At 45.1% G+C, this 23,626-nt stretch overlaps 2 protein-coding genes across 3 annotated transcripts; one reads left to right on the top strand and one right to left on the bottom strand.

Moving 5' to 3' along the window:
* Nucleotides 1–1,262: 1,262 nt before the first annotated feature.
* Nucleotides 1,263–12,546, bottom strand: LOC123441423. Its single transcript, XM_045117864.1, has 5 exons — nt 12,424–12,546; nt 12,198–12,331; nt 11,803–12,007; nt 10,857–11,123; nt 1,263–1,400 (listed from the first exon to the last, which is right to left on the bottom strand). The coding sequence occupies exons 1-5, from the start codon at nt 12,544–12,546 to the stop codon at nt 1,263–1,265; spliced, it is 867 nt and encodes a 288-aa protein (XP_044973799.1).
* Nucleotides 12,547–19,324: 6,778 nt separating this feature from the next.
* On the top strand, nt 19,325–23,600 carry LOC123442745. 2 transcript variants are annotated; one of them, XM_045118876.1, is made up of 9 exons: nt 19,325–19,679; nt 19,798–19,885; nt 19,983–20,233; nt 20,338–20,425; nt 20,519–20,997; nt 21,110–21,197; nt 21,294–22,573; nt 23,001–23,102; nt 23,190–23,600. In XM_045118876.1, exons 1-9 carry the CDS (start codon nt 19,404–19,406, stop codon nt 23,277–23,279), a joined length of 2,742 nt encoding a protein of 913 aa, XP_044974811.1. In that variant the 5' UTR covers nt 19,325–19,403; the 3' UTR covers nt 23,280–23,600. The 2 variants fall into 2 exon arrangements, with proteins under 2 accessions (XP_044974811.1, XP_044974810.1); XM_045118875.1 differs by having other exon boundaries at nt 22,998–23,102.
* Nucleotides 23,601–23,626: the final 26 nt, after the last annotated feature.

Here is a 23,626-nt window from a genome sequence, read left to right as displayed (position 1 = left end):
CCCAGCATCGGTGGCTCCGAATTTAGATTCGAGCGCCTCCCACAAGTCATTGGCAACATGCATATGTAAATATGCATCAACCAGCTTATCTCCGATCACGCTAATGACTGCTCCAAGGAATAGGACGGTGGCCTCCTTAAACATCTTCTCCTGTTCAGGAGTGATAGTTTCCGTAGGAGTGACACCGGCTACCCAGAACACGTTCATAGCTGTGAGCCATAAGGTGGTTCTCGTTTGCCAACGCTTGAAAAAGGTACCGGTAAACTTATCCGGTTTCAGTGCAGCAGCAAAACCATTACTCAAAAAATTCCTACAGAAATTAGGTTTTTGGATTGTTGAGTAAATAGGAAATTTTCCGAGTAGATTAATCCATAAAATAATTACTAACATGGCATTGACTAGGTTCATGACATACTGATCACGGAGTATACTAGCAAGTACTACGCATATAGCAGAAACATCTACGCATATAGGCAATACTACTAGTGCAGATAGAAACATGAGAGAGACAAACACATCATACCCTCCGATCGGTCAGTTGGCCATAGCAGCAGTGGTGGTGGCGGCAGTATCCTCTGCCGCCTTCTTCTCGGCTTCGGCCTTCTCGCGGACGAGACGGTCAGCTTCGCTTGGTGAAGACATGGCGATGACGAGGGCGACGCGGACGTAGACGAAGCAGACGGACGGAGGCGAGCAATCGCGTGATCGCTCCCCAAAAACCTAATCGCCCCTCTCCCGTACAGGAACCGGAGAGGCGAGGTTTCGGAGGCATGCTCTCCCGGCGGCAGCAGCAGTCAAGGAACGAACGCGTGAGGCAGATGTGATCTGATTCTCGTGACGGCTAGGGTAGGCAATAGCCTGCTTATAAAGGCGGCTGGGCGGAGAGCCTGCTTATAAAGGCGGCTGGGTGGAGAGACTTGGGCCGAACCCACGTCCGAGTCGGTAACAGCCCACGATCCGACGTCTTCCTGACCGGCAAAAATAAGCGCGTAGGTATGAGCTCGGCTCGGCTCATTACCGCCGCCGCGCCGCGTCGTGACGAGGCGTGGCGAGGCGGGCTGCGGAGGAGGAGTGTGCGAGGGCACCTTCTCTTCTCACTCTCCAATAGCATGTGGAAGAGAGACCCTTATAAAGGGGTCCAACTTCTCCTCCACTAGCGGGGTGGGACTAAACTTCCCACCACCTTGTCATGTCACCACCTACATGGGCCCTTGGTGATTTTTCTGAAATTTGTCTTATGGGCCTAAGGCCCATCTCTAATTTCAACACAAACTTGAAGCATTGTCTCGCAGATGTAGGATATCTTTATCAGTTGACTTTTGTTCACGTTTTAAACGTTTTTTTCCTTCTTTAACATCTCCTGAATGAATCTTCTTCGAACTCACGGCAACGACTAAATTCTGAAAGCGACAGTGCAACCAAGCTCCATCAGGTAATTTACAGCATAACATGTCAGGAATAATGACACTTCTGAAAAAATATCGCATTCTTCTAAGACCATCAACTATTTAGGGCAGCAAAGAGAAACCACAATGGGATGAATAACAGCATAGTACTTACAAAATATATAACAGAGAGAAATACACATACCTTGATGCGCCCTCGACCTGTCAGACCTCATCACGCCGGCTGACGTGGCCGACCTTGATGCGCCATTCTGCGCAGAAGAGGTCTTGCGCCAATACGGCTTTGGCAACCGCTTCCTGGACTGGTTAGCGATCCTCCTCTCCACAGCCAGCACCAAGGTGCTACTGAATGGCGCGCCTGGCCCCGCAATCTGGCACCGTCGCGGCCTGAGGCAAGGCGACCCCCTGTCGTCCCAGCTCTTCGTCCTTGCGGTCGACACCCTGGGACGTCTGCTGCACCGCGCCACCGAGGTCGGCATCCTACGGCAACTTCACCCCCGCCGCTCGCTTCCCGTCGTCTCGCTCTACGCCGACGGTGTGATCCTCTTCTGCCACCCCTTGCACAGCGACATCGAGGCGATAAAGAGCATCCTGCAACTCTTCGGGCGCGCCTCGGGACTCCAGGTCAACTTCCTGAAGAGCACGGCCACGCTGATCCGCTGCGACCCCGCCACAGCCACGCCTGTTGTCGACCTACTGGGATGCCCCATCGTGGACCTTCCCATCACCTACTTGGGCATCCCACTGACACTACGGCGCCCAACTGCTTCCCAGCTACAGCCCGTCGTCGACAGAACCGCCGGTATGCTCCCGTGCTGGAAGGCACACCTCATGAACAAGGCCGGTCGTCTCGCATTCATCAAAGCCATCCTGAGCGCGATTCCCATCCACCAGCTCCTCGTGCTAGCTCCACCGAAGAAGAAAATCCAAGCGCTGGTGAAAATCCAGCGAGGGTTCCTGTGGGCGGGGCGCGCCAATGCCCAGGGCGGTAACTGCCATGTCAATTGGCAACGCGTCGTGCGGCCAATTTCCTTGGGTGGCCTCGGTGTCCGGGACCTGGAGCGCTCCGGCCTGGCGATGTGCCTGCGCTGGCTCTGGTTTAGTCGCACTGACGGCACCAGAGCATGGAGCGGCCTCGACCTGCAGTTCTCGACGGAAGAGCGCAACTTCTTCTTCGCCTCCACCACCATGCAGCTCGGCAACGACCAGCAGGCCCTTTTTTGGGAGAACACATGGCTGGAGGGGCATGCCATCCGAGAAATCGCACCCCAGCTATATGCATGCATCCCCAAGCACCGCCGCAAGATGCGAACCGTGGCCGATGGGCTGCAGGCTCATAAGTGGGCACGTGATATCCATGGTGTGCTTGGGATCCAAGAGGTTGGGCAATACCTTCAGATATGGCACAAGATCGAACCCACGGCACTCTCTGCTGAGCCTGATCGCTTGATCTGGAAGTGGACCACTAGCGGCACTTACACCGCGCAATCGGCCTACAAGGCTACTTTCCACGGCTCCATCCCATGTGATGCCTGGAAGCTCACATGGAAGTGTTGGGCGCCGTCGCGGGTCCGCTTCTTCCACTGGCTCGCCCGGCTCGATCGTTGCTGGACGGCAGACAGGCTAGCCAGGAGAGGGCTGCAACACCACCCACGATGCCTCCTCTGCGACCAAGAACCGGAAACTATGCACCACCTCCTCCTTGCCTGCCCATTCTCCCGACAAGTATGGCATGAAACCCTGGCCTGGCTAAGGATCCCCTGTCGCCCACCTGATGGCGAGGAATCGCTCAATGCTTGTGGTCCACCGCGAGACGAGTCGCGCCGACGCTTATGCGCAAAGGACTCGCATCAATGACGCTGCTCGTACCTTGGATGACATGGAAACACAGAAATGGCTGCGTGTTTGACTATGAACAACCCTCGACCACGAGCTTGATCGCGAAGATCAAGGAGGAAGCAACGCTTTGGGCAAGGGCAGGCGCGCTAGGCCTCAAAGCCGCGATCCCACAGACATGGGATGTCCACTGATTTTCTTTTCCTGGCCCTGTAACCACCTCCTAGGAGGATTGTAACATAAACCCTATCTTTTCAATACAATGAAACGCAAAAGTCTTTTGCGTTTTCTCGAAAAAGAAATACACATACAAAAATTAGGCCATTGTGAGGAACGTATACTTTAGCAATTCAAATTAACAGCTTCAATGAAAACAATACAGAAAAGAAAAGGGTAATTTGAGCACTACACATGCAGTTAAAATAGAGTCCCACCACACCTGAAAAAGCATATGTAATAATTAACGGAGAGTTTCCACTTTCAGGACTCGATCAGGCTCGATGGCGATCTCATCGTCTCCCTCCCTGGGTGCGACGACACGGTCCGAGCGGCGATCCTCGTCGCCGGCGCCACCGTCCGAGCGGGCAGTGACTATCGGGCGCGTGCACGTCTCCTTGCGTGGAGGCCATGTACCGCCCCGGTCGCTCGACCCGGGGATTCTCGGGCCCAAACCCACGACGCGCCCTGCCGATGCGGTCGAGACACTTGGGGGCCCCGATGCTACATGAGAGAGAGAGAGGGAGAGACTACTTATCCGCTCACCCCACCCCCCACTACCATCCCCGCACCGCCCCTCGCCACATCCACCTCCGATCTAGATCTCGACTCCCTTTTCAGCCATTTCTGGAGCTCTCCTAGGGTTTCCTCTACTTTCGGCTGGTGGGAAGGAAAAGTGGGAGGGGATCAGAGGTCGTTCGCGCAAGTGGTTGCTTCGCCTCCGCGGACGCAGTCCATGGCGGGGCGCGATGGAGGCAACCGCTTCAATCGAGGAGATGGGGGCGGGGAAGGGAGATTCGGGCGTGGTGGTGGTCGCTTTGGTCGTGGCGGTGGTCGCGAGCGTGGTGGTGGTGGCGGGGGCCGCAACATGGTGTGGATGCGCGACAACGACGATGGCGGCTCCTCCAACGTTGATCCACGCCATGGGTCGTCTGACAAGGCGAGATGGGATGCAGATGCGATGGAGCAAGGAGGTGCACGCGGATCCGAAAAGTGGGGCGACAACAGCAACAACACCGTGACTGCTGGAGCAGCTGGTGGAAGGCAACCCCAGGCTCAAGACCGTCGTCATCCCACTCCTGGCAAGAGGAACGCCGCCCCACTAGTGGGTGGTGTTGAGGTTTGCGTTACTTGCAAGGATCCAGGTCATTTACCTGCGTTCTGTCCGCGTGTTGTTTGTGGTAGATGTGGGAATCATGGTCATTTGGTTTCGGTGTGCAATACGGTGTTGCCTTGGGAATGTGTGGCTCCGATGTGTGGATTCCAAGCTAGAGGGAAAGGTTTTTTCTATATACATGATCATAGTACCCCGAACCAGAATACTCATAGGAATAGATTCATTGTTATATCTGTGGTCGAGGGACAAGCATCTGGTAGGCAGCTGGAGGAATTTTTCAACGCTTATATAAACACCAACTGGAGATGTTCTGCTAGATCTATCGGTCCAAAAACTTTTGTGATGAGGTTTCCATCACCTAGGGATGTTGATAAAGCTTGTTTTGCTGAAAGTATGAATGTGAAGAGTTGTGGGGCTGTTATTAATCTGAGGAAATGGTCAGAGTCCGTGGAGGCCAAGGGTATACTTAACATTGCTTGGGTCAATGTTAGCAATATTCCTTTAGATAAAAGACATGAAAAGAACATTGCATATGTGGGTTCCTTGGTTGGTGTTACTCTGGAAATATATAAGGCTACTATAAACAAACCTGAATCGGTCAGAATTAAGTTGGGTTGTAGAGATGCTGAAAATATCCCTGCATCTGCTGAAGGAGTTTTGGGGGGGTCATTTTTATGACTTCTTCTTCTCTGTGGATAAGATCCTTGTGAAAAATCCTCCTAAAGAAAAAATTAATGTGCAAATGGAGGCTGATGGGGGAAACTCTCCAAAAAGAACTAAGCTCAATGAAAATATTCGACCTGATGGGCAGAATGCTTCTTCATCTACTATGGGGGAGTCTTCGGCTCCCTCTGGCATGTATGGAGGAAAAAATATGATGAGTTTAAAGTTGGACACGATTCAGGAAAAAGCTGAGATGATACAGAATCAGGAAAAAAGTGAGGAAACACAATCTGATGAAGAAAGTGAGGATGTGGATGATATGTTGCTCATAGATTCTATGGCTGCTGAAGCAGAAGAAAGCCACATGAAATAAATTGAAAAAGAGACTATTGATGGTATCTCCTATGAGAAAATTGTGGTGAATTCTATGCAGATTGTTCCCAATCCTAAACAGAAAAATTTCCTCTTATTTGGATGCCTGTGTGGGAGAACCAACTGTTACTGAGATGAAAAATGATGATAAGAACTGTCAGAAGGAAGATCAAACTTACTTTGTGCAATCCCCTAGGGAATCCTGTGAAGATGTGGATGTTGTGCCTACTCCTCCTGTTTTGAAAGAAGTGCAGGCCAGATTCAGTAAAAGGACTGTTGGCATCAATCTGGAACATGTTGGTGCTAGGGCTGAGAAGATGGCAAGAAAGAGGAATCTACAAGGTAATGAACCTATATCTGAAAATTCTTTTGATGTGTTATCCAATATGGAAATTATAAATATGGCTTCACACATGGGAGTGAATATCCCTGATGACAACTTTACTGTTGTTGATGTTATTAGAGAACTAGAGAAATCTAGAGCTAATATAGCTAAGAAAATTAATACTGATGATAAACAACAAGAAGAGGTGTTGTTGATTACTAATGCTGCGGGGGAATCCTCTACTCTTAACACAGCCTGGGGGGATGAGGAAGATATAGATGAGGAAGGATTTAAAAGTGTCAAATCTAGAAAAAGAGAAAAAAAGAAAGTTAATGTGATGATCTCTAAACCTATAACTAGAAGTCAAAACCAAAGATTGAGTGGAATTGCAGGTAAGACCATGGATCCTGGTAAACCTAGCAATAAAACTCAATCCCCTAAACATAAAAAGAAATGATGTGCCTATTATGGAATTGTAGGGGGATGGGAAAGAGAGGTATGGCATCCTATTTAAGTGATCTGATTAGAGATTTCAATCTTGATTTCGTGGGTATTCAAGAAACAATGAAAATGGACTTTTCCTCTAAGTTCTTGAGGAAATTTGATCCTGGAGATAACTTGTGTTGGAATTGGATTCCTGCTGTAGGGAAATCTGGTGGCATTATTTGTGGAGTTAGGAATAACTACTTTGATATTCAAACCTGTTCAGCTGGCAAATATATTCTGAAACTTGAAGTTTGGGACAAATGTAGAAGGGATGATTGCTGCATTATGACAATATATGGTTCTGCTCATGAGGAGCATAAGATGGAGTTTCTTACTGAATTAGCTCATATGTGTAGGGAGGTGACATGCCCTTACATTATTGGGGGGGTTTAATATAGTGAGATTTACTAGTGAAAAAAATAAGAAAGTAAGATTGGGTCATCCTTCTGATCTCTTTAATACTATCATAAGTACTTTCTCTCTGAGAGAGGTTGATATGAGTGGTGGCCAATACACCTGGTCCAATAATCAGAATATTCCAACACTTGAGAAACTGGATAGAGTGCTTATGTCTAGTTCCTGGGAACATCTTTTCCCTTTTACTTTTGTCAGGAAAATTGTGAGGGAAATTTCAAACCATTGCCCCCTGATTTTAAACACTGAAGATAACATTCCTATTCCTATTAAGACTAGGGGTTTTAAATTTGACTTGAACTGGCTACAGAATCCTGAATTCTTACCCTTGGTGGCACAAATTTGGATGCAACTTGTCCATTCTAAGAATCCTATTGACATCATTAATATCAAACTGAAGAGGTTTAAGAAAAAAATTAAAGGATGGAGCTCGAATAACTTTGGTAAAGCAAGGCTGAGAAGAAAATGGCTGAGAGAGGAACTTGGTCACTTGGAAATGTTGCAAGAAACTGATACTTTATCACCAGAATTATATAGTAGAAAGTAGATCTTGAGGTAGAATTGAATAATCTCTTGATGGAAGAGGAAATATCCTGGATACAGAAATCTCATGAAAACTGGTTATTGAAAGGGGACAATAATACTGGTTATTTTCATAGAATGGTGAATGGGAGGAGGAGAAACACTATTGTATCTCTTTGTTGTGATGGGGTAGTTATTGAAGGGAATAAGAATCTATTGAGACATGCCACAAACTTCTACAGAGAACTTTTTGGCCCTGCTCCTGGGAACTTATGTGGGATTGACAGTAATATGTGGAAAGAACAGGAGAAATTAAGAGATATTGACAATTTCATATTACTTAGACCTTTTTCAGAGCTAGAGATCAGGAATGTTTTATTCTCTATGAAACATAATAAAGCTCCAGGTCCTGATAATATTCCGATTGAATTCTTTCAAAGTTGCTGGGGTGTGGTTAAAAATGATGTGAGAACGCTCTTTGATTGGTTTTATAACGATAAATTAGACGTGGAGAGACTCAACTATGGGATTATTACTTTGTTACCCAAAGTGGTTGGGGCTAATAAGATTCAACAGTTCAGACCCATTTGTTTGCTTAGATGCATTTATAAATTGATCACTAAAGTACTTACCATCAGGCTTGAACCTTTTGTTGATACTTTGTTCAGTAGACACCAGAATGCCTTTATTAAAGGTAGAGATATTATGGATGGGTTATGTCTCTCCATGAAATTTTGCACTATTCTTATAGTCGTAAGAAACCTGGGATTGTGCTTAAACTTGATTTTGAGAAGGCCTATGATAAAGTTAACTGGAACTTCTTGCTTGAATGCCATGTTAAAAGAAACTTTAATCCCAAGTGGGTGGGCTGGATTAAGAACATTCTGGTAGGGGGGGCAGTTAGTGTGAAACTTAATGATGAAGTGGGGGAATATTTTCAAAGTGCTAAAGGTGTGAGACAGGGGGATCCCCTTTCCCCTTTTTGTTTAACCTAGCTGCTGATTGCTTGACCAAGATGGTCCTTAATGCACAGGAAAATGGTCTTTTTAAAGGGTTGGCGTCTGATTTGGTTGAACATGGGGTTGCTATATTACAATATGCAGATGATACTATTCTTTGCTTCGAAGATAATCCTAGGGAAGTATTGAATATCAAACTCTTGTTATATCTCTTTGAGATCATGTCAGGTTTGAAGAATAATTTCTTAAAAAGTGAAAAAAATTCAGTAGGGGCTGATGATGATACTGTGAGAAAATATGCTAAGATGTTCAATTGTGAGATTGGCAGCTTTCCTATTAAATACCTGGGAGTCCCTATCAGCTATGCTGGTCTCAAGGGCTGTGACTGGATGTTTGTGGATGACAAGTTTGTTAGCCATGGTGAATCCTGGATCAGTGAAACACTGTCCAGTGGGGGCAGACTTATCAAAGTTAATGTTGTACTTTCACATATTCCCTCGTATTATATGTCTATGTTCTTGATTAATAAATCAACCCTGGAGAGATGGGATAAACCCAGAAGGAAGTTTTTCTGGCATCGTAATGGTAATAAAAGAGGATATCATATAGTAAAATGGGGGAGAATATGTAGATCTAAAAATAAAGGAGGACTTGGTGTTAAAGATCTCAGAAAACAAAATATTAGTTTGCTGACAAAGTGGTGGTGGAAATTAGAGAAAAAGAAGGGGTTGTGGCAAGACATAGTGAGAGCTAAATATCTCAAAAAATCATCTGTTGTGCTGGTTAAACAGAAAGCAAGTGATTCCCCCTGTTGGAAAGCACTTTTGAAAGTTAGGGAATATTATATGGCTGGGAGGGGAATTAGGGTTAATAAGGGTGATATTGCCAGTCTTTGGTCTGATGATCTGGGTGATAATTTTAGTATGAAAGATAAATCCCCTGATCTTTTTGAGATTTGCATTGAGCAAAATAATACAGTAAATAAAATAGAATCGATGAATCCTTGCACCTCCTTTCGTAGGAGGTTTACCAGTGATATGCTGATGAGATGGGATGAGCTTAAAAGTTATGTAATGAGTAAGTTGGACTGGGAGAAAGATGACGAAGTATATTGGAAATTGGATAGTTCCCATGAATATACTACCAAGTCTATGTGCCGTTGGCTAGAAAGAAATTTGGCTGGGTCAAATCATAAATGGATTTGGGGATCTAAGATACCTTTGAAAATCCAAATTTTTATGTGGCAGATGTGCCAAGATGCTATCCTAACGAGAGACAATTTAAAAAAGAGAAACTGGCAAGGTGATCCCACATGTTCCTTCTGTGATCAGATGGAATCTGCTCAACATATAATGTTTCTTTGTCCTGTTGCTAGAGTTGTCTGGAGGACAGTTGGTTCGATGTTGGGTACTGAATATGTTTCTAATTCTATGTGGCAATATTATGCTTGGATCAACTCTTTCTTGCCTTCTTATTCTGATATGTATACTATTGGGTTGGCTGTTATATGCTGGGCAATATGGCTCGCACGCAACCGTGTTACCTTTGAGAGGAAATGGATCAATGACCCGTTTGAGATTGTTTTCACAGCTTGTGATTTCCTATTATACTGGACAGGGTTGCAGAAACCGGAACTGGCTGAGGTGATGAAAAAAGGTGCTGAGATGCTGAAAGCAAATGCATCACAAATGTTGCTGCTGTGTGGACCTCCAATGCCAGAACCCAGCGCTCAGGATGAGGGGAACGACAACTGGGACTAATGGTGATGTGCTCGGCTGTGAAGTTCTGGTGGTGAAGGATGCAGAGAAGTTTGGTTCCCCCCCCCTTGTGGGTTCTGCGATGTTTACTTTTTATCGGCCCTGCGTGGTCTGTCGAAGTTCTGGTGGCCTCTGGTTCCTTTTGTGGTAGAACTGATCGTGGTACTGGGTGGTACTTTATCTTCCTTAGTTTCCGGTGGGTTTTGGGTGATGCTAGGTTTTCGCCCCATAGCCTTGTGTTCCTGATGACAGGCGCAGGGCGGTGGGTTTCCTAGCATTGCCCTGAACTCGCTTCTCCCTCTTTCCCTTTCTTATTCTGGTTTCGGAGCAAAACGATGTATTTCCGTTATGCATATAATGGAAAGGGGGGAAGCCCGGTTCAAAAAAACATGCAGTTAAAATATCATATTCTAGGACGAAAAATCCACATCAGGTTCAAGCCTCAACTTACTTGCAGGACATACATGGTGTATTTTACTATTAACTCAGAACTATCACCGAATTAATAATTTATTTTGTCAATCCTACAGTTACGGAAAGCAAGGAGCCAAGGACACTGCCTTACTATATAGAGCATGCCTGTCGCATGATCTGTCATCACACAGCAAATCTCTTACAGAAAAGAGTAGCTTTTAATTAAGGAAATGGGTCTAAACAGTGTTTTATTTGCTATCTGGAATGAATGGAAAAATTTGAACGGGTGAAATGTAAAACCTGAAGACCAAATGGAGAATCAAAGGATTGGATTCACAAACTAAATGAATTGGAAATAATTGCTCTTACTTCTTTTAATAGGTATGAATCCAACCAGCCCTGATGCTCAAAATCAGAATCTGAATCATCAATCTTGAGCACATCCCTGGCATTTGAAGTACTACATAAATTAGAAGGTAACTCTTTCAAGCATGGATCCTCCCTGAAACTTGAAGCATTGTCTCGCAGATGTAGGATATCTTTATCAGTTGACTTCCGCTCACGCTTCAAATGTTTTTTTCCTCCTTTAACATCGCCTGAACAAATATTCTTCGAATTCCCGGCAACGGCTAAATTCTGAAGGTGGTAGGGAAGCTACATCAGATAATTTACAGTGTAACATGTCAGGAATAATGACACTTCAGAAAAAAATAGCGTATTTTTCTAAGACGGTCAACCATTTGGGCCAACGGACGGAAACCACAAATGCGATGAATAACAGCACAGTACTTACAAAATAGTATATAATAGAGTGAGTTAAACAAAAAAAAAGGCCAACTGAGAAACATCAACTTTAGCAACTCAAATTAACAGCTTAAATGAAAACAATACAGAAAAGAAAAAGGTACAGAAATTTGAGTGCAACACATGCAGATAAAATATCAGATTCTAATACAAAAAATCCACATCACATCCAGGCCTTAACTTACTTACAGGATACATGGTGTATTTTACTAAAAAGTCAGAACCAATCACTTAATTAGTAATTTATTTACTTAGCCATTTATACAGTTATGAAAAGCAAGGACACTGTCTTACTATACAGAGCATGGCTGCCGCGTGATCTGTCATCACACAGCAAACCTCTTACAAAAGAGTTGCTTTTACTTAAGAAAAATGGATCTAAACAGTGTTGTTTTTCTTATATGAAACAAATAGAGAAAAAATAACAGGTGAAATGTAAAGCCTGAAGACTAAATGGAGAATCAAATGATTGGACTCGCAAACTAAATCGATTGGAAATGATGGCTCTTACCTCTTTTAATAGGGATGACTCCAACCATCCCTGATGCTCAAAATCTGAATCTGAATCATCAATCTTGACCACATCGCTGGAATATGAAGTATTGCATAAATCAGAAGGTAACTCTTTCAGGCATGGATCCTCTCTGGATGCATTTCTCTTGGACCGCCTGCCTGGCAAATCAGACAGCTGTGGGACTGTCCCGGCTTCTTCACCACTGGACATCAAGCACATCAAGATTTTCTGAGGATTACATAGTAGAACAGTTTGGCAGTAAGAAAAAGGCAGCATGCTACTTTGGCTAGTTTATTACAAGGCATCATGCTACTTTGGCTAGTTTATTACACAGCAGAAGCAATTCACCATGTACTGCTACATGTATAACTGCACGGCGATAAAACAGCTACCTTTCCATGGCGTAGGGGCCCTCGGGGAGCCGTGTCCCCTGCTGGAGGCAGTGGAGGAACCAGCGGTGGCTGACGATGCAGACCCGGAGCCGCCTCGCGATGTCGTACTTCTTCCCCTCGAGCCTCCAGCAAACCTAACCGCGATTCAAACAAGGCAACGCAAATCAGCGGGGCATGCGAGCGCGTGTGCAGCGGAAACCGGGGTCGACGAGCGCGAAGAGATTACCAGGTGGGTTATGGATCTGCTCATGGCGCCGGCCTCCGAGATGAGCTTCACCAGCCTGTGCCGCTCGTCGCCGTGGTAGCCGCTCACCGTCGCTATCACCTTGTCCATCCCCGCCGCCGGCATGGCACGGTACTCCCGGGGCGGGGCGGGGCGAGGCGGGAGGCACAGTTAAATTTATGTCATTTTAATGTGGCCCCTCCGTTCTGGAATCGAGATTGAATTTGTCGCTTCGTGTGATGAAGTGGTATCTGTCGGACCATTCGGTAATACAACATCACAAGAAGCTTGCAAACAATCGAATCTCGGACAAATAACATACCGATGGACAAAGGAAATAGTATATGAGATTAACTAAATCCTTGACATAGAGATTCGACTGATAAATATTTTTTGTAGAATATGTAGGAGCCAATATGGGCATCAAGGTCCCGTTATTGGTTATTGACCGGAGAGTGTCTCGGTCATGTCTGCATAATTCTCGAATCCGCAGGGTCTGCACACTTAGGCTGCGCTTGGATTTGGTGTAAAATAATACAGAGGTATTTTTTTACACGTGTAATTTACCGGTCAATGAGTAATTTCGGGCTAGAAATGAAACGACCGATCGAGGCATGTATTTTTTACGGAGGTATTTCACGCGCAAACGCTGATCCAAACAAGCCTTTAAGGTTTGATGACGTTTTGGTATAGTTGAGGTCAGGGCCGGTCCTGAGATTTTGAGGACCCGGGGCGAACTAGAAAATGAGGCACTTAATATACATAGCATCAAGATTTATATTATTCTGAAGTTTTTCTATCGCATATGATAACATGATGTTATCCATCTAAAAAGACAGGGTGCAATCCAAGAGATGAAAAATACGGTGATAGACAAAGCCTTCAAGAGTTTGTTAATAAAGCAATTTTGAAAATAATACATGCGGGATTACTGACCCCACGATGATTAAAGATGACATCAATAAGACCGAATTAAGCATTTGGCCCCTCACACATGGGTGTCAGATGAAGCAAATATTAAGTAGGATGGTATAGCTAGTGATTGAAATTTATGTTAATAAGAACATCTGTATGCTATCTTATGGCCTTTTCAAAAAAAAAATCAGGTTAGACAGATAGGCAAACAATAGTCTTATCTTGTGCCGAAATCGTTTCCGGACCCTCAATTCTATAGTTTTGTAGTTTTTCTACAGGCACAACACTATCAGATCAGACCAGGTTAATGTGGGAAGCTGAATTGGAAACAGGCAGGATTAACCCTCGAGTTTCAAGATGACATCAACACAAAATTAAAATCTGCTGGATGAAATTAACAAGGTACAGATCTGAATCCTACAACCAATCAGGGGAAACGAACGTTCATCAGAACTCCATGTGTTGTGTTACCTGATGGTGAACCAACAGAAGGCCCAATCAGCCGATCAATCAAATGAGCATAGCGTCGTGGTTGTCGCAGAATCCAGTTTGCCCAGCCCCTTGATCCCTAATGCGTGCCACCACCGCTACTTAGACCAATGACCACGTCGCAGCTCCATAGGAAACCGCGACACAAGAATCCCAAAGATTAAGCGTAATAGATGGAAGGAGTGATAGTTTTTCCTTCGGAAAGGCAGGGGCAATCTCAGCGTACGTGTTGTAGGCTTGTAGCGTTGTGGCTGCTACTTCTTTTCAGGCCCAGTACAGTATAGAGAAACACCTAGGCTGGGGCCCCCTTGTGTTCAGGGGCCTGGGGCGACCGCCCCTCCCGCCCCCCTCAGGGTCGGGCCTGGTTGAGGTACGTATGTTGGTGACCGAAGGTTGTTCGGAAGCCCGGATGAGATCCTCGACGTCACGAGGAGTTTCGAAATGGTCCGGAGACGAATATTGATATATAAAAAGAGGATATTTGAGCTCCGGAATGGTTTCGGGCATTTTCGGTAGTGTATTGGGAATGACGAACGGGTTTCGGGGTCCATCGGTAAAGGTCCACCCACCGGAAGGGCCACATCGGTCTAAGAGGTTGCGCACTAGTCCTTAGTGAGCAGGGCAGCCAACCCCTAAAGGCCATTGCGCCAAGAGGTGGGAGGAGGCCTAGTGGGGAGGGAAAATGTTATTTGCCACTCTTTGTGTCATGATGTCGAGGCTTCGCACAAGGATAAAGCGGAAGCGATGCGATCTGGGTCGGTCCATTACCGGTTATGGGAATCCCGATTTTGGGTACCTTCTAGACTTTCTCACGTTTTTTCCCGGTATTGGAAACTTTCTAGAAGGTACCTTGAACCTGTTTTTTCTTTTTTCTCGTTTTCTTTATTCTTTATTCTTTCCTGTTTCTGTTTTAAAAATGTTGTGTCTTTTCAAAAAATGATATGGATTTTTCAAAAATGTTCGGGATCTTCAAAAATTGTTATTCAAATTCGTTTTTTTATAATTTTCAGAAAAATGTTCTCAATTTTCTAAAAAATTACTGGGTTTTCAATAAATGTTCTTCAAATTCTGTTTCTGTTCTTTTTCCAATAAAATGCTCGGGATTTCTTAAAAAATGTTTGGGATTTTCAGAAAATGTTCTTCAAATCCGGAAAATGTTTCTGCTCTTTTTCAAAAAATTGTTCTGGATTTTCAAAAAAAATCTGAAATTTCAAAAAAGTTATGGATTTTTAAAAAATGTTTTTCAAATTCTAAAAATGTTTTTGCTTTTTAGACAATTTTTCTGGGTATAAAAAATGTTCTATAATTTCAAAAACTGTTCTGGATTTTCACAAAAATGTTCGGCATTTCTAAAAATTGTTCTTCAAATTCGTAAAAAAATATTGTTTATTATAAAAATGTTCTCGATTTTCAAAAAATGTACTGGGTTTTCAAAAATGTTCTTCAAATTATATTTCTTATTTTTTTACATTTTAAAAAATGTTCAGGTTTTTCAAAAAAATACTGCGTTTCCAAAACAAATGTACGAATTCGGATTGTGATTTAACAAATTTTTTGGATTTTCTAAAAAAAATCTGAATTTTCAAAAAATGTTTGGAATTTTGTAAAATTTATCGTCAAATTCTAAAATTGTTTTCAATTTTTATAAATATATTCTGGCTTTAAAAGGTTTTCTATAATTTCAAAATTGTTCTGGATTTTTAAAAATGTTTTTCACAAAATGTTCTTGTTTTTCTAAATTTGTTCTCAAAATTAAAAAAATGTTCGCATTTTCAAAAATTGTTCACGTTTATGAATTTGTTTAGGATTTTCCATAATTGTTCTCATTTTCAAAATTTGTTTTCAAGATTTTTAAAAACTGTTCGTGCTTTTAAAAAATTATTCCTGCTTCAAAATTTGTTTGGGGTTTTCCAAATTTTATTTTTAAAATTAAAAAATATGTTCATGCTTGAAAAATTTGTTCGCGGTCCTAAATTTGCTCTGGATTTTTCAAAATTGTTCTTGGTTTAGAAATCTTTTGTCAAAATTCAAAAAAGGTCTTTGCTTTAAAAAATTGTTCGTGTTTTCAAATTTGTTCCTTTTAAAAAAAACTTTCAAAAAATGATTTAAGAAATTCAACGTTTGTTCGTTTTGATAAAAAAAGAAAAAAAGGAAAACGGAAAAAAACGTCCAAAAAAGAAAAAGAAAAAGAAATAAGTAGAAAAAGATTAAGCTACAGTTGTCGCGTGCCTACTGGGCCGGACTAGTCGGGGGTCACCCTGTGGGAGGGACTCTTTGCCGAAGCGAGCGATAGGTAGGAGTTCCGAGTGGGGATGGAGTCCTACTAGGAGTAGGACTCCACATGTGTTGGTGGAGAAGGATGCCTCCTTTGGGACGACGGCCAAGGCCCTAGGGGAAACCCTTGGGTGCCCCAACCACCCCTCCTTCCTCCTATATATAGTGGAAGGGAGAGAGGGCAACCACACCCTAATGCAAGGCGCATCCCTCTCTCCCTTCCTCTAGTTATTTTCTCCACTAGATCGGTCCCGAAACTGCTCGGCGAAGCCCTGTCGGGATAGTTTCACCACCATCGTCGCCACGTCGTTGTGCTGTCTGAGAATTTAGCTACCTCTTCGCCCCTCTTGCTTGATCAATAGGCCGAAGATCGTTATCGAGTTGTACGTGTGTTGAACGCGAAGGTGATGTCCGTTCGACACTAGATCGGGATGGATCGTGATGGGATCGCGGGACGAATCGTGATGAGATCACGGAACAGACTGTGATTTGGATCACAAAAATGGTCAACTACTTCAACTGTGTTATTTATACGCTTTCACTTAACGATCTACGAGGGTATGTAGATGCACTCCCCCTCTCGTAGATGTTAGTCTTTATAGATTGATCTTGATGAGCATAGATAAATTTTTGTTTCCCATGCGATGTTTTCCAACACATGGATCCGTGGCAAAGAAGAAGAAATGCGTGACTAATTGCTCGTCAAAGAAAAGAAAGGAGAAGGCGGAGGGGGCAGTTTGTGTAGTAGCTTATCCGGTACGCGAACCCTTAAAAGCCCCCAACCCGGTACATATAGGGGCGGACGGGGACGCGGAGTATTTGAGCTCGAGCTCAAATGTGCCCGCATGATCAGTAAAATAAAAAATAAATAAAAAACATGTCAAAAAATTCTGTTTTTTTTTTGTGATGAACTTTCACAGAAGTTATAAGTGTTTGCAAAATTTCATCATGAGATCATATTCTAGTAAGGCGTGACAAAAAACAAAAACAATGCTTTGAAAATGCTACCTTTGAAATCATTTTGAAATACTGATTTTTTCCACACCTTACACGAATGTGATCTCATGATGAAAATTTGCAAGTATTTATAATATTTGGCAAAGTTCATCACAAAAACAAATCAATTTTTTAGAAATGTTTTTTGATTTTTTTTTCAATTTTATTGTTCATGCAGGTGCATTTGTGCTCGAGCTCAAAAGGACACTCACCGACGGATGGCCAGATTTACTAGCCGTTTGTAATTTTTTTACAGACATACGAACTTCTAGCAAAACCCACTCATGCTTGAAAAATGCGGAAATTTGTAAAACCACGGGTCATCGGGGATATCGCAGACTTGGTAGAGTTAGGGTCTATTTGGGACTGCTTCACTTTAGCAAAATCAGCTTCATTTTATTAAATACATTTTGGAACAGTTTAATACAGAAGTTATAACATTATTAAGAGAATGTTTGGCTTCCATCTAACTCCAGCTTCATGAATAGAAACTTTGGTGGAAAGAATCTACTTGATTGGTTGAGGGGAGATAAATGAAGGGGAATCCACCTACTTGCGGCATTGGTGGGTAATTTTCGCTCAACTCCGGCTTTTAGAGTTTTTTTTTAACACCCAGTGAAGAGCTTCATAAAAACTTTTAAGTTGTACCTCAGTTTTTTTTTACGAAGCGACATATCACGGAGCTATCATGTTTGACTTGTCTTTTCTAGAACGGAGCTAAGGGGCTGTTTGGTTCCGAGCCTAAGGTTGCCACGCCTAACAGTAGTCATGCCACAATACCTTATGCATGTGTTTGGTTCATTGCCACACCTGTGGTTTGCCACACTTTTCTAGCTATATGGTCCACATGTCATACATTCAATTTTTTGCCAAATCTTGCCACACTTGTGGTGTTCATTTTGTTAGCCACACTTTTTATGATAGCCACACTTTGTCTAAGGTTAGTTGTGGCAAAGTTAGTCATTAACCAAACAGACCCTAAATTTCAAGAAGCAGAGTAGTCTGAAACATGCTCTTAATCTAAGTAACCAAATATACCCTTTGTTATCTCACACAATTTGGGTCTCGCAACTCAAGGTAACATTTTCCTATTAGAGCATCTCGAGTAGACTTCGTATAAATTAACCTTTAAAAACGCGTATAAAGTGGCGCACAAACAATTTTTATGATGTAAAATTCTCAAGAAAAAGCATACATAAGAAATAAAATTATATCCCAATATAGTCCCTTTTCCTTTTTTCCTTCGGTCCCGGCAAAGCACGTCTTCTGCCACGACGTGCCTCGCCCTAGCGCCCCTCCTCGCCCCGGCGTAGCCTGTTCCCGGCCACGCGTGCAGTGGAGGAACCCTATGCCACCCTCCCCGACCGCGCGCTCCCTCGCATCCCCGCCCGCCCCCGATTGAGCGCGACATCGCACGCCGCCGAACGCAGGCTCTCTGGTGTGGCCGCGCGAGCTCCACGTCGCCCCTCCCCCCCGCTCCGATTTGAGCCGCTAGTGGACTGTTTCGCCTTGCCCGTGGACGGCCTCGCCTCGGTAGTGACGGTCGAGCTGACCGCAATTCGGATCGACACCGGCAAATTGCGGCGTGGGACGCCTTCTTCCGACGTGTGGTGACGAATTCCGATGAGTTCCGGATAGGTTTCCGCTAGTTCCGCAACGACGTGTCTCCTCCGACGAGGTTTTATCGGTTTATGAATTGAAATATATATTGTCTTCAAAAATGTACATATGAGCTTCTTGCGGATGAATTTTAGGTGCTTTTAAAAAAAATTAAGAGCCAAACAAGTTTCAAGGGATCTACTAGGCGTCGTTTTTTGACCTAAACCGTAAAACATCTCCTTTTAACGGGTTTGATAGAAATGCCCTTACACCCATATAGGGGTACCAATCGTATGTTCGCTAAATTTCACCGTTTTGGGCAGTTTTCACGCAGGAACAAGAGCTGAAATTTTATCATACAAATTTTCTCTAAAACAAGAAAGAAACGCAATCTCGTTTATTTTTTCTACTATTAGAAAGAGATGAACTCTCGCGGGGCACCCCGCATTTTTTTTACCGTTCAAGCTTCGAAAAGCCTACGCGGTTTTCTCTCCGTAAAAAGAAAGAATTCAATTCCACCAGCTTCCCTCTTCCCCCGCCTCCACCCCGTTTTGGCGCCAAAAGAGCCCAGCTTTGCCGCCTAATCCCGTCCTCTTCTCCCCCCCCAAACCCTCCCTCTCCCATCGTCCAATCCCGCCCAGACAGCTCCCGAGCCCGAGGCGCGCGCGAACGCAGCAGCCGCCGCCCCCACCCCCACCCCCACCACCACCATGCCGAGCCAGCAGATCCCGGCCGTGCCGGTCGGCGGCATCACCTCCCGCCGCCACGCCAAGCTCCTGCTCCACCTCGTCGAAGGGGGCGGGGTTGCCGCCGCCGGCGGCGGCGCGTCCGTCAAGGACCTCCGCCTCCGCCGCGTCGTCCCTCCCGCGTCCGCGACCCTCGACGTCTCCCCCGAATGCGCCGCCGTCGCCAAGCCCGGATCCGTCCAGATCCAGAGCACCCCGCCGGAGCCTGCGGCGGCGGCCCAAGACCGCGAGAGGAAGCCGGTGAGTCCCCCCCCCCCCCCCCCCCCCCCGCCGTTTCTTGATCCGTTTCGTACCTCGCGCACCCCCCGTCCTCTCCGCGGTTCCCCGTCTCACCCCGCTTCGTCGGTGTATGTATCAGGTGCTGCCGCGGTCCAAGCTCGTGCGTGATCCGGCCTCCTTCGGCTACCGGCGGCTGCTCCCGTTCCTCAACCAGATGGCCAACAAAGGTAACACCACCCACCCTCTTCCCTGGTTCCCCTCCCCCCTGTGTTCACGATTCTTGTACTCGCAGTTCATTCCTCATTTCCCCAATGTGCCTTCCAGGTTCAGACATCCCAAGCGTCAAGGACATGCCCTCAGAAAACAAGGTTGCCATCCCAAACAAGGAGCTCGGCAGATCTGACTCCGGGCTGGCTGGTGAGAGGCCTCCCGTGAACGGGAGTCAAGGCGGACCTGCTCCCGTGGATTCCGTGGAGCCGCCGCCTGTTGTGAAGGCCGGAGCAGACAGCGAGATCCGTGACAGTGTCAAAGAAGAAATCAAGGTTGCCCCTGTTGATCTCGCAAGCACCAAGCCCGTGAGTGTTCTCGATACTACTACGAATCCGTGTCTTTAAATTAAGCAGGATTAGTCGCATTTCCTTTGTAGCAGTGAGATAATCTGTGGTTCTGCTCGTTTCAGGCTCTTGCCCGCTGCACGAGGTCAAAGTTTGTTCATCATCCGAGCTCCTTCAGCTACAAGAGGATGCTGCCATTTCTCACGGAGAATGGTGAGTCGACTGCTGTCTGCAGCTGATTGTGGTCCTCTGTTTTTCTCTTAGGGTTCGTCTTTCTGATAGTGTGCTATTGTCTTTCTGTACCAGATATCTCCTCTCAGGAAGGAGACAGGTCCAAGTTCAGAAGATTGTCTGAAGAGAAACAAATGCCATCAGATGAGAATGGTGTCCAGGCCGGTGGAGAGATCCAGCCTGCCAATGTAGAAGTTTCTCTGAACGGCGGTGCAGCTGAAGTGCAGGAAGCTACACAAGAGGAAGAGTTAGCTTCAGTTGGAGACCCATTGTCTTCAGAGAAGGGTGAATTCGCAGCAGCAGTGGTTGCTGTCCCAGCAGGTGGACAGCGCCAACCTCCTGTTTCAGAAGACACCCCTGATGAAGGAAATGTAGGTGAAGCTGAAAGCACAGTGGAAGAGAAGGCATCAAAATCGGATGAGAAGCCTGTTCCTATGGAGTCTGTAGAGCTGCTTGTTGCAAAGTCTGAAGGAGCCCAGGAGGTGAAGGATTGCTGCGATAGTGTCAAAGAGGAAACCAAGATTGTACCTGGTGATCTTGCAAGCAGCAAGCCGGTGAGCTCTTGAGACTACATCTCTTGTTTGCACGTGTAAACTAAGCAACGTTTAATTGCATTTGCTGCATAGTTATGCCAATTGACATCATTTGTTCTTCTGCCTGTTTCAGTCCCTTCCCCGCTGCATAAGGTCAAAGTTTGTTCCCCATCGAAGCTCATTTAGCTACAAGAGGATGCTGCCATTTCTCATGGAGAATGGTGAGTCCATTGCTGTGTTTTGCTGTTATGATCCGTGACACTTATTTTAGAGTTGTATTTGTTCTTATAGTGTGTGCTGTTGTCTTTCTGTATCAGAAACCTCTTCTCAGAAAGAAGACATCGCAAAGTTTCAAACAGTCTCTGAAGAGAAGCAATTAACATCACATGAGAATGATGTCTTGTCTAGTGGAAATCACCTTTCTGTCTCAGAAGGCTCTCCTGAAGCATGCTACCAAGCTGAACTTGACAGAATTGTAGAAGAAATAACATCAACATCAGATGATAGCTATCTTCTGAAGGGTGCACCGCTTCAGTCTGCTGTTGCAGTTGCAGAAGCCTTTCTGGATGGCAGTACAGCAGAAGTGCAGAAAGTCACACAAGAAGTGTTAGCTTCAGATGGAGACCAATTATGCCCAGAGAAGGGTGAGCTAACATCAGAGAGGAATGTTGTCCTGGCTGGTGGACAGTGTCAGCTTGCTGTCTCAGTTTGCTCTGCAAAGGGAAGCAATTTAGCTGAAGCTGTGGTGATTGTTGAAGAAAAGGCAATAAAATCAGATGACAATTCTGTTCTTACTGGCAGGGACATTCAGTCTGCTGTTTCTGAAGCATCTCCTCAGCATGGTGACACAGATGAAATGAAAGAGGTAACAGAGAAACCAGCATTGACTTCAGATGGAGATGAATCAAGTGGATTGACACCTGGCAAGGGTGAATTTCTGATGAAAGACCAGCCTCAGCTATGTGACTCAAAGAAGTTGTTACAGGCCAATGCTGATCTTGCTGAAGTAGATCAATTCCAGAGCTCAGGGTCAGGATGTTTGAATGCTGGTCTTGGTAGCCCTACCAAGGCAGTAACTGTGAATGGTGGAGCTGATCCACATGGTGCGCCAGAGACGCAGGATTTTGTGGCTTCTCCTGGTGACCTACTGCTTGATGTGGGAATGATCTGCAAGCCTTCTGAACCTTCTATTGACACACTCTTATCAGCAGAGGGAATGACTGGTTGTGTTACGCATGCTGAGTCAGGGTTGAGTAAAGTGGGCACACTGCATCCATGGGGTTCTCCTTGTTTGGAACAACAGGGCCCTTCTCCGAAGAGAGCCTCCCCTACCAATGGTGCTTTCAGCAGCGTCTCCTTTTTGAAGAAACGGGGCTTTTCTCCAAAGAAACTTTCTCCAAAGAAGGGAATACTTAAGAGGCATACAATGGGGTGCAAGGGCATCTGCATGTGCTTGGACTGCAGCGTATTTCGTCTTCGTGCTGATAGAGCTTTTGAGTTCTCCAGGAAGCAGATGAAAGAGGCAGACGATATTGTAGTAAACTTGCTGGAGGAGGTGGCAAGTCTTAGGAGCCTGACTGAGAAATCTTCTGGCCAAGTAAGTGTATTCACCGACACCTCACTTTGTCCTTCTAATGAAGTTCTATACTTGCATTTCTTGAATACACTTTCAATATAGACAATGAAACACTATATTGTTGCTTTGGTACTTGTCATAGATTAACTATGCACCTAATGAATTATTTTTTTGGTCTGGCTTCCTCAGTCGAAACTTGTATTCTACTGTGCTGTAGACTGATGCAACATGACTTTAGTGAATCCAGGCTCTCACCCACATACATTTTGAAACTTAGCTGCACTCTTCCTTTAGCCTGTGCTGCTAGTTTCTTTTGCTTGTCATAAATTAACTAGCGTTGTTTGAAGGCTTTAGCCGCCTGAAGCATTAGTGTTCACTTGCATCATACGCGCTCCTCGTGTTCAAAAAATCTTAGCACTGAAGAAACATTTCTGTTAAATTGCAGCAGGAGCGGATGGAAGCTTGCCAGAGGGCGTTGCGGGTAGAGGAGGTGGCCAAGGAGCGTCGGCAGCAGATGCTGGCCGAGCTCAACTCTCACTGCAAAATCCCCGTGAGTGGTTGCTCTACCTCGTGCCACGGTTTGCCATGAGAGTTTCGCCGGAGCCAGTTAGCTAACGTCGCTTGTGTCTGAACACAGGGGCCAAGGGTGAAATTCTCTCAGTACGTCGACGAAAAGATGGCCTCTTCTCCTTCCAGTAGCAGCAGCAGGAAGCAGACCCAGTTGTGAAGACTCTGGTGACCGACCGGCGGCGACTGGTTCCGTGCCCGATGGATGTTGGCGGCGGCGCTGAATTTTGTGCGAATTCAGCGCAGTTGAACACAATGGTTGATGATTAAATTATGTAGAGAGGGGGCGAAGCTTTGTTGGTCCAACTGAAGGAAGAACGGAGAAGAGTTTGTTGTGATGTGTCTGTTGCATGTAAATCAAAGTTTTTGTTCTTTCTAAATCAAAGCTGTGAAACTGGAGCATGCCAATCTGGCATGTCATCTTTTTCTTGTTAGATATTTATTTCTTGGGTCGATGAATAGCCCTCTTTGACTACTACTACTACTGAATTGCACTTATATATATTT

The sequence above is a fragment of the Hordeum vulgare genome, chromosome 3H (genome assembly GCF_904849725.1).
Source record: "Hordeum vulgare subsp. vulgare chromosome 3H, MorexV3_pseudomolecules_assembly, whole genome shotgun sequence".
NCBI lineage: Eukaryota > Viridiplantae > Streptophyta > Magnoliopsida > Poales > Poaceae > Hordeum > Hordeum vulgare.
Note: the sequence above shows the minus strand (reverse complement) of the source record. Positions and strands in the feature narration are given on the sequence as shown.